The following is a 14,540-nucleotide window of genomic DNA, read 5'->3' on the forward strand; positions in this document are numbered from 1 at the left end:
ATCTTTTTGTATCCAAATCCGGCTTTAAACTTCTTCACAACTATATCTCGGACCTGCCTGGTGTGTTCCTTGTTCTTCATGATGCTCTCTGCGCTTTTAACGGACCTCTGAGACTATCACAGTGCAGGTGCATTTATACGGAGACTTGATTACACACAGGTGGATTGTATTTATCATCATTAGTCATTTAGGTCAACATTGGATCATTCAGAGATCCTCACTGAACTTCTGGAGAGAGTTTGCTGCACTGAAAGTAAAGGGGCTGAATAATTTTGCATGCCCAATCTTTCAGTTTTTGATTTGTTAAAAAAGTTTGAAATATCCAATAAATGTCGTTCCACTTCATGATTGTGTCCCACTTGTTGTTGATTCTTCACAAAAAAACACAGTTTTATATCTTTATGTTTGAAGCCTGAAATGTGGCAAAAGGTTGCAAAGTTCAAGGGGGCCGAATACTTTCGCAAGGCACTGTATATACTGTACTCGATATCTTCTACTGTATCTTGCCTATGCTGCTCTGTACCATCACTCATTCATATATCCTTATGTACATATTCTTTATCCCCTTACACTGTGTATAAGACAGTAGTTTTGGAATTGTTAGTTAGATTACTTGTTGGTTATTACTGCATTGTCGGAACTAGAAGCACAAGCATTTCACTACACTCGCATTAACATCTGCTAACCATGTGTATGTGACAAATAAAATTTGATTTGATTTGATTAATTGCGCAAGGGTAAATTGAGTTCCTCAGTTAGGTGGTTAACTGATTTTTGTCCTCTGACATCCTTGGGTAGGCAGAGGGAGTCTGGAAAGGCATCAAATAATCTTTGTGTTGTCTGTGAATTTATAGCACGACTTTTGATGTTCCTTGGTTGGGGTCTGAGCAGATTATTTGTTGCAATTGCAAACGTAATAAAATGGTGGTCCGATAGTCCAGGATTATGAGGAAAAACATTAAGATCCACAACATTTATTCCATGGGACAAAACTAGGTCCAGAGTATGACTGTGACAGTGAGTAGGTCCAGAGACATGTTGGACAAAACCCACTGAGTCGATGATGGCTCCAAAAGCCTTTTGGAGTGGGTCTGTGGACTTTTCCATGTGAATATTAAAGTCACCAAAAATTTGAATATTATCTGCTATGACTACAAGGTCCAATAGAAATTCAGGGAACTCTGTGAGGAACGCTGTATATGGCCCAGGAGGCCTGTAAACAGTGGCTATAAAAAGTGATTGAGTAGGCTGCGTAGATTTCATGACTAGAAGCTCAAAAGAGGAAAACGTTTAAAAAAAATTGTAGATTGAAATTTGCTATCGGAAATGTTAGCAACACCTCCGCCTTTGCGGAATGCACGGGGGATATGGGTACTAGTGTAACCAGGAGGTGAGGCCTCATTTAACACAGTAAATTCATCAGGCTTAAGCCATGTTTCAGTCAGGCCAATCACATCAAGATTATGATCAGTGATTAGTTCATTGACTATAATTGCCTTTGAAGTAAGGGATCTAACATTGAATGGCCCTATTTTGAGATGTGAGGTATCACGATCTCTTTCAATAATGGCAGGAATGGAGGAGGTCTTTATCCTAGTGAGATTGCTAAGGCGAACACCGCCTGTTTAGTTATGCCCAACCCAGGTCGAGGCACAGACACGGTCTCAATGGGGATAGCTGAGCTGAGCAGACTCCGCCTATGCTGAGCAGACTCCACTATGCTGGCAGGCTGGCTAACAGCCTGCTGCCTGGCCTGCACCCTATTTCATGCCCTGCCCCCACCTGTACTCCCTGTTCACACAATAGTAGTAGGCCAGATTACTAGACAACCTACAGGGAGGAGGTGTACATAGTCACTGTCACTAGCTGGCTACCGCTCGGTTACTCAACCCTACACCTTAGAAGCTGCTGCCCTATGTATATAGACATGGAATCACTGGTCACTTTAATGTTTACATACTGTTTTACTCATTTTATATTCTAGTCAAGGCCATCCTATTCAACTATTGCTATTATCTATACTATTCTATCCTACGTATTCTACAGATACACTAAATATTCTATCCACATACTGACCATGTCTTTACATCACATATACATACATATATAAACAGTACCAGTCAAAAGTTTGGACACTTCGACTCATTCAAGGGTTTTCCCTTATTTTTACTATTTTCTAGATTGTATAATGATGAAGACATCAAAACTATGAAGTAACACACGTGGAATCACGTAGTAACCAGAAAACCAGCCCATCTGTAAATAGCCCACCCAACTACCTCATCCCCATAGTGTTATATTTTTTGCTCCTTCGCACCCCAGTATCTCTACTTGCACATTCATCTTCTGCACATCTATCACTCCAGTGTTAATTGCTAAATTGTAATTATTTTGCCACTATGGCCTATTATTTTGCCTTACCTCCCTAATTACATTTGTACACACTGTATATAGAGTTTTCTATTGTGTTATAAACTGTACGTCTGTTTATCCGATGTGTAACTCTGTTGTTTGTGCCGCACTGCTTTGCTTTATCTTGGCCAGGTCGCAGTTGAAAATGAGAACTTGTTCTCAACTGGCCTACCTGGTTAAATAAAGGTGAAAATAAAAGTGTAATAAACTATACACCAGACTTTTAAATTGCTCGTACTAATATTTATATATTTCTTAATTCCAGACTGCTTTGTGATGTCATAGTCATAGGGAATGGACTGCATTGTGATGTCAGTCATAGGGAATGGACTGCATTGTGATACAGTCATACACCGGGCCAGCTGGTATCACAGGTCTTGCCCCTGCACACCAACCTGAGGCACACTTGCTGCAGCCGGAGGGACAGCAGTCGCAGCAACTTTCTTTCTGACAACTGGTGCATGCACTGTTGGAGCACTTGCAGGATCCACCGCAATTGCAAAATCCAGTTTTACAGCATACACAAGGATCCCTTTTCCAATTCTTGATCTCCCTTTATCCGAATGGACCGCAGTAGTTCGGCAGGGTCTCAGCGGTGTGTTGTCAGCTTTCATTCTTGATCTGTGTGTATTGTTAGATATTACTGCACTGTTGGAGCTAGAAACACAAGCATTTCGCTACACCCACAATAACATCTGCTAAATATGTGTATTTTAATCAAATTTGATTTGATTTAAACTAGGCCAATGGGCACTAGGTCACTGAACTTCTGTTTTGAAAGTCACTGAAAACCTTTTGATCACACCAGCTGTGGCAATAGCTCTGCTTGACCACTGGACTATGGACAGACTTCTCATAGTGCAATGAACTCTGAACCCTCTACGTCCCAGTCATGGGGGAGGGTTATTAGCTCACAGAACATGACTGCAGCACTTAAAAAAAAAAAAATCTGTCCTTGGTTGCAACACTCACTACCAAGTTCCAAACTGCCTCGAAGCAACATCAGCACAATAAATTGTTGGGAGTTTCATGAAATGGGTTTCCATGGCCGAGCAGCTGCACACAAGCCTAACATCACCATTTAATTTACCTTTAACTAGGCAAGTCCGTTAACAAATTTACAATGACAGCCTAAGAACAGTGGGTTAACTGCCTTGTTCAAGGGCAAAACACAGTCGTACCTTTTACCAGTGTGATTCAATCTTGCAACCTTTCGGTTACTAGGCCAACGCTCTAACCACTAGGCTAGAGTGGTGTAACGCTCGCTGCCATTGGACTCTGTAGTGGAAACGCGTGCTCTGGCGTGATGAAATCGCGCTTCACCATCTGGCAGTCAGATGGAAAATGTGGGTTTGGCGGATGCCAAATCGAACACTACCTGCCCTAATGCATAGCACCAACAAAAGTTGAGGAAGAGTTAATGGTCTGGGGCTGTTTTTCATGGTTCGTGCTTGGCTTAGTTCCAGTGAAGGGAAATCCTAATGAGTCAGCATTCAATGACACTAGACAATTCTGTGCTTCCAACTTTGTGACAGTTTGGGGAAGGCCCTTTCCTGTTTCAGCATGACAATGCCCTCGTGCACAAAGCGAGGTCCAAATAGAAATGGTTTGTTGAGATCAGTGAGAAAGAACTTGACTGGTCTGCACAGAGTCCTGACTTCAACCCCATCAGGATGATGTGGAACAGACTGCGAGCCAGGTCTTAAAAAAAAAAAAAAAAGCCAACAGTGCCCGACCTCACCAATGTGCTTGTATGGAAACAAGTCACAGCAATGTGCCAACATCTAGTGGAAAACCTTGAAGAGTAGAGGCTGTTATAACAGCAAAGCAGGGGGGCAACCAGACCAATGAGCAGGATTTTGAAAGGAGACAGTCAACATAAGTTCACATACATGAAAGTACATAATTAGGCAATAAACCCCAAGGGGATGTCGAATGTTGGCCAATATAACTTGCCCCCCCAGTCACTAATTGCTACTATGAACTTCCCAAAGTAAGTTTACGTCATACTCTAGGTGTATTGTCTGATATTGGCCGAGGTGGCTTTTCAGCTGTGTATAACATCCAGGACCCAAACCACACAGTTTATAATGGCCTCATACCAAATCCATTTTAACAGGCCTTGGGATGAGAGTCTGGAAATACTTTGGGATGCCTACAATAAGAATGAGAGTCTAGGAAGGACTGCATTCCAGGAAAATATGTTTGTTTATTGGGTAATGGGACAGAACACTACTTAAGCTAACTATATAACAGTAGTACATTAACCACATTGCAATCATACATTTTATTATTAAAAGATTAGAACCAAGACACCATCAATTGTGCTAAAATAAAATCTAACCAAACCAAAGTGAGTAAACATGTCAAAAACATTCATGAACACTGATAAATGTATTATCAAAACAGTTAAGGGACCTGGTGAAGCTAGATACAAATATAATTCAAGAAGGCTAAGATCTGATGTAGAGATATGACATTTAAAATTCCAGCATCACAGTATTTGCATAATAACAAGTCGCTGACCTATATCGGTTGACGGTTTACGAGTACACTTCTATTTCTGGTAAATATAAACAGCCCATTTCACAATCACAAAAAGACAGCCTGAGTAACTGCAGTAAAACATGTAAAACACTTGAATAACACTTATTGCAGTGATTATTGCTATACTGCCACAGCACAAATAATGCTGGTGTCAAAGCCTAACATAGTACAGAGCTGCTCTAGTCAAAGTAGTGAATCATCATCCTACATTGGACAACATCCAAGCGCCATACTAAATTGACATTCATCCAACTCTACCTTTGCATTACGTCATTGACTTAAGACGTGTCCACTTGATTAATAGTTGTGTTGCTATAATACAGTACATAAAAAGGACCAGAGCCCTGATTAGATACTTTACCCAAAGTGTACACTCAATTACTTCCCTGTAAAAAGTAAAGGATCGGAGTATGGAATATGTTGGAAACTGCTTTTTAAAAATGCAAAGAAAAAAAAAGTGAATTAGTGCACAGGGTGAAGGGTAAGAAATTGGGACGCAACCAAGTCCTCTATGATCGACCCCTTGCGCCAGTCAGTCCTCTTCCTATGCAAGAGTCACACACTACTAACACCACTTAGAATAGATTACTAGTACACTTCACTTCTCCCACTGGTTGCGCCCTCAGAGGATGCCCCACCACCTGTTGAGGTTCACCACGCCACCGCCATGACCCGTTTCCAGGTGTCTATTCTCACTCTCCTCCCAGCGTTGGATTTCTCCATTCTCCACCAGAACGAACTTCCACTCCACCAGTTTCTCCGCAGGGAGGGCGACCCAGCTGGCCCAGAACCCGTCCTGGCCCCTCTCCAGCGGAACGAAGTCCTTCCAGGTCCCCAGCTCCGGTTGGTTCCCAGTCACAGCCAGTTCCTGCCGGGGAGACAGGGTGTGATAGTGGATACAGAACCTCACCTGTACTGCATGGGGTTCATTAGGAAGCACAGCTTCCATTTTATTCTCCTGCAGGTCTCCATCTAGTGATACAGGTGTGGTTTCAGCTTCTTTGACCTTTGATGTGGGCGTTTCAGTGATTGTTGAATCGTCTGCATTGTGCTGCGTTTCTGTGGGATGATGCTTCGCCTCGGCAGAGCAGTCGGACGAGTGGCTTATCCTCACCCGGGGAGTGTCAGCGTTACCCTCTGCATCTGTGACACTTACAGTCATCCATTCATTGTAGTCCATAGTGGCTTCCATGATGTTTATTTCAACTTCCTGACAACTGCTCTCTACCCGTGTGTCCATGCGCTTATCAACCCCCTCTCCCTTCTGCTCTGAAATCACATGGGTGTCTCGAGTTTCCGTCGGCTCCCTGCTTAGCCCTTCCATCGCGTTGTCACGAAGAACACCGTCTCTGTTGGGATCAGTGCAGAGACTGTCTGGCTGTTGGTCAAACACTTCCTGGGGGTTGCTCGTCATCCTCGCTGTAGGGTCAATCCCTGTTGACAACAGGCTTAAAGCTGGAATACGAGCGTCTCTTTTCGCCACCCATGCATTTGCCACGTCACAATATTCGAAACCTGCTGAACGATCGTCCACTCGCGGGAAGTGACTGTAGAGATCCTCAACCATCGCTTCCATGTCATCCTCCATGGTTCTAGACTTCTCATAGTCCGCCACATGGCTGGTCATCATGACAGCGCCTGGGCATTTTCCTTCCTGGATCTCCGTAACAGACAGTTGGTCAGGTTCTTGTAGACCAGAGTCAGTCAACATGTCAGGGAGATTTTCATTGACTTGTGGAGCTTCCTGAGGGTTGTTGGCAAAGGTAAGTGGATGGCTAGCCACAGACTCCTCGGTGCGCTGACAATCATTCCTCAGTTCAACTTCCTTCAAACCCTCCTCTTCCGGGTTATACAAGTCTGTAGCCTTCGTCTGTCCAGATTGACTGTTTATGTCACTGAGGGAATGGTGACTGGTAGCTTGTTCCTCCTCATCCAGGGTATTGTCAGTCCGAGACCGTGTGTCATCCTGACACAAGCCTCCACAGACCTGACATAGGCCTTCATAATGATGAAATAAGCCTTGGTGCTCTTCAGGTGGAGAGCAGAGGTGAAACTCAGCATAAGGACCGTCGCTCTTCGTCGTTCTTCTCCGTCTAAGGGTTTGTAGATCCTCATTGGTTGTTGGGATACCCTCAATGGGTTCTACATCCTCATCGATTGTTGGAATCCGTACCATGGGCTCCCTCTTCCATCCCTCTCCAGCCCAGCTCTCCAGTGCCTCTGGAATCACATCAGTCTCCTCTAGAATAGAAGCAGATGCAAAATTAGTGATCAGTCTACATCCTCACAATCTAAAAAAATTATAAAAATAAAATAAAAATCGATTTAGGAATATAATGACAAGAACCTTCATGACAGTATTTAAAACATTTTTTTATTTTTTATAAAGTCAGCTGTTTTGGTAAGGGAGTTGGTCAACCATGGTCAGCCAGTGCTGTGATAAGATCACATTGAACAACGAAGTCAAAGATTATGTGCAGGCTGTTGATTGTGGAATGCTGTCCCACTCAATAGCTGTGCGAAGTTAGTGGTAACTGGAACACGCTGTCGTAAACATTGATCCAGAGCATCCCAAACATGCTCAATGGGTGACATGTCTGGTGAGTATGCAGGCCATGGAACTAGGATAGTTAGCGTCCAGGAATTGTGTACAGGAATTGTGTACAGATCCTTGCGACATGGGGCCGTGCATTATCATACGGAAACCCGACGGCGGTGGATGAGCGGCACGACAACAGGCCTCAGGCTCTCGTCACAGTATCTCTGCATTCAAAATTGCATTCGAAAAAATTGAATTGTGTTGGTTGTCCATAGCTTATGCCTGCCCATACCATAACCCCAGCATGGGGCACTGTTCACAACGCCCGGTTGGACGTATTGCCATATTCTCTAAAACGACGTTGGAGGCTTATGGTAGAGAAATTAACATTAAGTTCTAGCAACAGCTCTGGTGGCCATTACTGCAGTTACCATGCCAACCGCACACGCACACTCAAATCTTGAGACATGTGGCATTTCAGAGTGGCCTTTTGTCCAACACAAGGCTTGTGTGTAATGATCATGTTGTAATGGCTTGTTGATATGCCACACCTGTCAGCTGGATGGATTATCTTGGCAAAGGAGAAATTATCACTAAAACATGGATGTACACAAATGTGCGCAAAATTGAATTAAACTCTGTGCATAGGGAAAAATCATATATCAGCTCATGAAAACTGTACATTGAGTTTATTTCAGTGTAATAACTCAGCTTCCAAGAGACGTTTATGGTCTGAGAGATTGCCGCCAATAGATTATACTGCAGAAAAGTGGTATTAAAACAAACTATAATTATAAAGACAATTTTAGGCTGACAATTCTATAACACTTCTGATATGTAACATGCCTTTGTTTATAGCACTTGTCCAGGGATATTCAGAAGTCAGCCTGGAGGGCCACAGTACCGCTGGGTTTCTATTCTAACTGGTGTCCCAGGTCTGAATTAGTCCCATTATAAAACGCTATTAGGAAAGACAAACATGAAACTGGCTACACGGGTCAGATTTGAATAACCCCGACTACACCTCTGCCATTCACTCCAATTAGACTGGTTTGGAGCATGCGTTGACATAGCGGTTCTGCCATTCACTCCAATTAGACTGGTTTGGAGCATGCGTTGATATAGCGGTTCTGCCATTCACTCCAATTAGACTGGTTTGGAGCATGCGACCTAAATTACGATCTATTCTAATAGAACGGGATCATCCGCAACAAAAGAAACTTCCCTTTTTCAGGACCCTGTCTTGCTAAGATAATTAAAATCCAACTTCACAAATCTTCATTGTAATGGGTTTAAACACAGTTTCCCATGCTTATTGTAATGGGTTTAAACACAGTTTCCCATGCTTATTGTAATGGGTTTAAACACAGTTTCCCATGCTTATTGTAATGGGTTTAAACACAGTTTCCCATGCTTATTGTAATGGGTTTAAACACAGTTTCCCATGCTTATTGTAATGGGTTTAAACACAGTTTCCCATGCTTGTTCAATGAACCATAAACAATGAATGAACATGCACCTGTGGAACGGTCGTTAAGACACTAACAGCTTATAGACTGTAAGCAATTAAGGTTACAGTTATGAAAACTTAGGACACTAAAGAGGCCTTTCTACTGACTCTGAAAAACACAGAAAGAGCCCCAGGGTCCCTGCTCATCTGCATGAACATGCCTTAGGTATGCTGCAAAGGAGGCATGAGGACTACACGTGGCCAGGGCAATAAATTGCAATGGCCGTACTGAGAGACGCCGACGGACAGCTGATAGTCCTCGCAGTGGCAGACCACATGTAACACCTGCACAGGATCGGTACATCACACCTGCAGGACAGGTACAGGATGGCAACAACTGCCGAGTTACACCAGGAACGCATAATCCTTCCATCAGTGCTCAGACTGTCCGCAATAGGCTGAGAGGCTGGACTGAGGGCTTGAAGGCCTGTTGTAAGGCAGGTCCTCACCAGACATCACAGGCAACATCGCCTATGGGCACAAACCCACCGTCGCTGGACCAGACAGGACCGGCAAAAGTACTCTTCACTGACGAGTCGCGTCTGAGCAGGGTAATGGTCGGATTCACGTTTATCGTCAAAGGAGTGAGCGTTACACCGAGGCCTGTACTCTGGAGCGGGATCGATTTAGAGATCTGTCATGGTCTGGGGCGGTGTGTCACATCATCGAACTGAGTGTCATTGCAGGCAATTCCAACACTGTGCGTTACAGGAAGACATCCTCCTCCCTCATGTGGTACCCTTCCTGCAGGCTCATCCTGACATGACAACTCCACCAGCCATACTGCTCATTCTGTGTGCTTTCCTGCAAGACAGGACTGTCAGTGTTCTGCCATGGCCAGAGAAGAGCCTGGATCTCAATCCCATTGAGCACATCTGGGACCTGTTGGATCGGAGGGTGAGGGCTTGGGCCATTCCCCCCAGAAATGTCAGGAAACTTGCAGGTGCCTTGGCGGAAGAGTGGGGTAACATCTCACAACAAGAACTGACAAATCTGGTGCAGTCCATGAGGAGATTCACTGCAGTACTTAATGCAGCTGGTGGCCACACCAGATACGGACTTACTTTTGACCCCCCCTTTGTTCAGGGACACATTATTCCATTTCTGTTAGTCACATGTCTGTGGAAGTTGTTCAGTTTGTGCCTCAGTTGTTGAATCTTGTTATGTTCATACAAATATTTACACATGTTAAGTTTCATGAAAATAAAATGCAGTTGACAGTAAAATGTTGTTTTTTTGCTGAGTTTAGTTGCGGGTCATCCTGGTGGCTAAACAGAGCCTTACACCCTAGTTTCCACTTCACCAACAAAAAAGTTAAATGCAAGTTTATATATAATCTCTAGGAAAACTACTTGCCAGTCGTCGGGTAAAACATGTCCGTCGCTGTCAAATATACGTTGGAATCCGACTTGTCCAAACCACACCACAATCCTGCTGTGTTAGGCAATGGAATGACATTAGGAAGAGACTCCTGCGGCGCGTGGTCTACGACGTAATCCAGCGACACAGCAAAAGGGTAAATCTATTTGAATTCAAATCACTGTTGGACAGCACCCTTCGACTTTTAGCAAACACTTCTATACGCATTTGCCCGTTTTAGAAGTGCTCAGGAAGTGACTTGACCTGAATGCTCAAACAGTCATGGGATAAAAAAAAGGGGCTCAAAGTTAACCTAAGGTTTTGAATACCCCACCCCACCATGAGTCACTGCCCACTTCCTGTATGGAAAGTCATTTCAATCAAAAGGGAGTCAAAAGTCAATTAATTCATATGGATTTACTCAGGAATGCAGTGTGGCTCAGACGAAAGTTGGGAGTCAGACTTGTCCCTTGCTTTCAAATAAACATTTGACAGCCGATAGTGTTGAGATTCTAGATATGAATTTGTTGACAGGAAAAACTAATTTACAGTTTAGGCAGACACTAATTCAGGGTTGTTTCGTTTGCCAGCCACCAGAACCACCCGCAACACTCAAACGATTATGTTTTCCATTGATGAAGTCTCATCTATGTTGCTTTCCCCAACCATACCAGTTGCTCAAAGACCTAACGCTTTGGTCAGGTCCAATAAGTTAGGTGATTTATACAAATATTTATGGATGGTTTTGTTCAAATCAAAACAGGTGCTGTCAAAGTGAGAATAAATTCTAATATTTTTATTCCCCCAATTGAATTATCAAATTGATTTCAATTGGACTATGTAGCTTATAATGTATTCGTCTTCATCCAATCTTGGTTATTTATTTGAAGCATATTTTTTAATCCTTTGATTGTGTAACAATTGCAGACGTTGGCAACTTTTTATTTGTAGTCTACTTCAGAACGAAGTTATCTGCAGTCAGAGACAGACATCTTGATTCTGTTTAGCCGGTGTGTGTAAAGTGACGCAGAACGGCAAAAAATGAACTACCGTACTCAATTAGCTGCTCGCATGTGGCCCGAGGAAAATCGGTAACTAAGCGTTTAAGTGCAACTTTATTAAAGATGGTTTGGGGAAACCGCGTGGAGATTTAACGATGCGCCTACAGTCTAACGATGATCTTTGCCTTAAAGACGCTGTCGGGAATCCGGGACCTGGTCAGTTTGCCAAATATTTAAAATGTATCCTACACTTTATTTTATTTAACTAGGCAAGTAGGTTAAGAACTAATTCTTATTTTCAATCACGGCCTGCCTTGTCAAAATCTGTCGTTCTGCCCCTGAACCTTGTCAGCTCGGGGATTCGATTTTGCAACCGTTCGGTTACTAGTCCAGCGCTCTAACCACTAGGCTACCTGCCGGTTACAAGTCCAGCGCTCTAACCACTAGGCTACCTGCCGGTTACAAGTCCAACGCTCTAACCACTAGGCTACCTGCCGGTTACAAGTCCAGCGCTCTAACCACTAGGCTACCTGCCGGTTACAAGTCCAACGCTCTAACCACTAGGTTACCTGCCGGTTACAAGTCCAACGCTCTAACCACTAGGCTACCTGCCGGTTACAAGTCCAACGCTCTAACCACTAGGCTACCTGCCGGTTACAAGTCCAGCGCTCTAACCACTAGGCTACCTGCCGGTTACAAGTCCAACGCTCTAACCACTAGGTTACCTGCCGGTTACAAGTCCAACGCTCTAACCACTAGGCTACCTGCCGGTTACAAGTCCAACGCTCTAACCACTAGGCTACCTGCCGGTTACTAGTCCAACGCTCTAACCACTAGGCTACCTGCCGGTTACAAGTCCAACGCTCTAACCACTAGGCTACCTGCCGGTTACTAGTCCAACGCTCTAACCACTAGGCTACCTGCGGCCAAAAGTTTGGTATAGAGATGCGTTTTATTAATGGACATGGTACAACCTTTGTTAGGTAGGCTGCTGGCAGGCTTCGGCACAACGAAGTAAATATTTTTGATTCTGATGGGGTACCAGATTTTATATTTTTCATAAACCAAAAAAGGTATAGTTCACCCAGATTACACATTGGTTTACGGTCAATGGACAGGGTATAACATTACTTAATGCTTTGGCTTAGTTTCCCGGACAACGTTTCCACATGCTAACATTGTAGCATTTGTAGAGAATTTTATTAGAACACATACACACCTAACAATCCCATGTGGCACAAAGTCCATTCACGGTATGACCATTAGCATTTTCCCCCCACATGTCCAGTCCAAATCATCCAAAAGTACCTGAAATTCATTGAAGCTCAAAGTCACTTACAGATAAATTGTACATGATGCGAAAAATACTAATAACCAAACACGACATGAATCGGATTTGTGCCACAAATGCTAAAAGTGCCAGGGACACTGAAGCAAAGCGTGGACTGTTATCACATCGTGTCCATGGACTCCCTACAAGGTAGTCTAGCGTTAGAGCGTTGAGCCAGTAACCGAAAAGGTTGCTAGATACGATGTCCAAGCTGACAGGGTAAAACAATAATAATCGTTCTCCCCCAGAACAAGGCCGTCATTGTAATTAAGAATTTGTTTAACTGACTTACCTGGTTAAATAAAATGAATAAAAGTAAAAAAATAAATAATGTAATTTGGGTGAACCATCCCGTTAGTTCCGTCTCATGCGCACTCAGTTGAAGGAGACCTGCGCACACGTGTGTTTGTAGGCATGGCTGTAGCAGGAATCTAGCATCATGGAGTGTATTTCAAAATAACATAGCGCAAAACAGAACGAGCAAGATAACCTTACTATACGAATGGTTGCTTATTTGTCTTAATTCAAATCAGAAAATGGGAACACAAATAAAATGTTGATTTACCTGTTGACTCGACACAAGAGAGGGGTGCTTCTTCGGTTGTAGTCTCCTTTCCGTCCTTTTCAGTTTCATCTTCAACCTTTCTTCTCGGACCTTTCAGTGCCTGTATAGATCTGTATATGATCACTGCAGCCCATACAGACATCATGGCAATAATAGCGAGAACCACTGCAATCATCCAATCACTCATACAATACAACGCAGTTAAATCCCCAGCACGGTTCTCAAACGCGACGGTTTTACTTTTCTTGATAGTCATTTCTGAAGCTTCGGTCATCGATAGGAGAGAGCCAGGTACAAGCAACGTGATCGCATATAAACACCCGAATACCAACACGCATGTGTGTTCTTCTCCACGCGCGTTCCAAATGACCTCTTATTGCGGCACAAACACATCTCAGATCTGCAATCAGGTGAGCCCGCTGACAATTGGCTGATTCGAATCATGGGCTGCGTTTACACAGACGGCCAAATTCTGATTTTTTTTTTTGTTGAGTAATTTGACTTTTGACCAATAAGATCAGCTCTGAAAAAGATCTGACGTGAAAAGATCTAATGTGATTTGTCAAAATACCAATTAGTGGGGGGAAAAAAATATCAGAATTGGGCTGACTGTGTAAACGCAGCCTAGGGTAGGGTTTCCCAAACTGGGTCCTGGGCGTTGATCAAGGGAGGCAATCTAATCAAAATATTGCACATTTCTTTCGCTCAAGCACCTCCTCAATTAGCCTGTATTTTAAACCAAAATGATACAACATAAATCAATCAATCAAACAACAATACAATTAATTGCAGACAGACACACCTTGAAAATAGTTAAAACAATATTTTAATGATTGTGTGTTGCATTGGTCATGTTGTATGGAAATTGATGCTTTGTGATACAAATTGATGCCTTTTTTTGTATTATAGTGGACCTGCTCACACTTATGTAAATATGCATTATTAGTGTGTGGGTGGTATGGGCCTTGATCATGAATAATCCAGTATAATCGGGATCTTATTATTTGACATGACCATTTATTTCAATACTCACAATTGAGAACTCGTTCCTTTCCAGCATGTCAACATTACTCATACTGTAAAGGAAATGTACGAATCTTCTGCCATCTAGTGGAAAAAAAGGGGTAGGTCCCACAATCCGTGTATTTGGCCTTAATAGGCTACTGAACTGTAAAACAAATATATACAAATGTATCAAGGATAAATCATTGACCAGAAACCAGTGTCGGACATTCATACGTGAATACGTCATTTGTTTATCTGTATTATTGCGTCAG

At 43.1% G+C, this 14,540-nt stretch overlaps 1 protein-coding gene across 1 annotated transcript; it reads right to left on the bottom strand.

Moving 5' to 3' along the window:
• Positions 1 to 4,601: 4,601 nt before the first annotated feature.
• Positions 4,602 to 13,916, bottom strand: stbd1 (starch binding domain 1). Its single transcript, XM_020468452.2, has 2 exons — positions 13,264 to 13,916; positions 4,602 to 7,200 (listed from the first exon to the last, which is right to left on the bottom strand). Exons 1-2 carry the CDS (start codon positions 13,535 to 13,537, stop codon positions 5,582 to 5,584), a joined length of 1,893 nt encoding a protein of 630 aa, XP_020324041.1. The 5' UTR covers positions 13,538 to 13,916; the 3' UTR covers positions 4,602 to 5,581.
• Positions 13,917 to 14,540: the final 624 nt, after the last annotated feature.

Source organism: Oncorhynchus kisutch, linkage group LG6, assembly GCF_002021735.2.
Source record: "Oncorhynchus kisutch isolate 150728-3 linkage group LG6, Okis_V2, whole genome shotgun sequence".
NCBI lineage: Eukaryota > Metazoa > Chordata > Actinopteri > Salmoniformes > Salmonidae > Oncorhynchus > Oncorhynchus kisutch.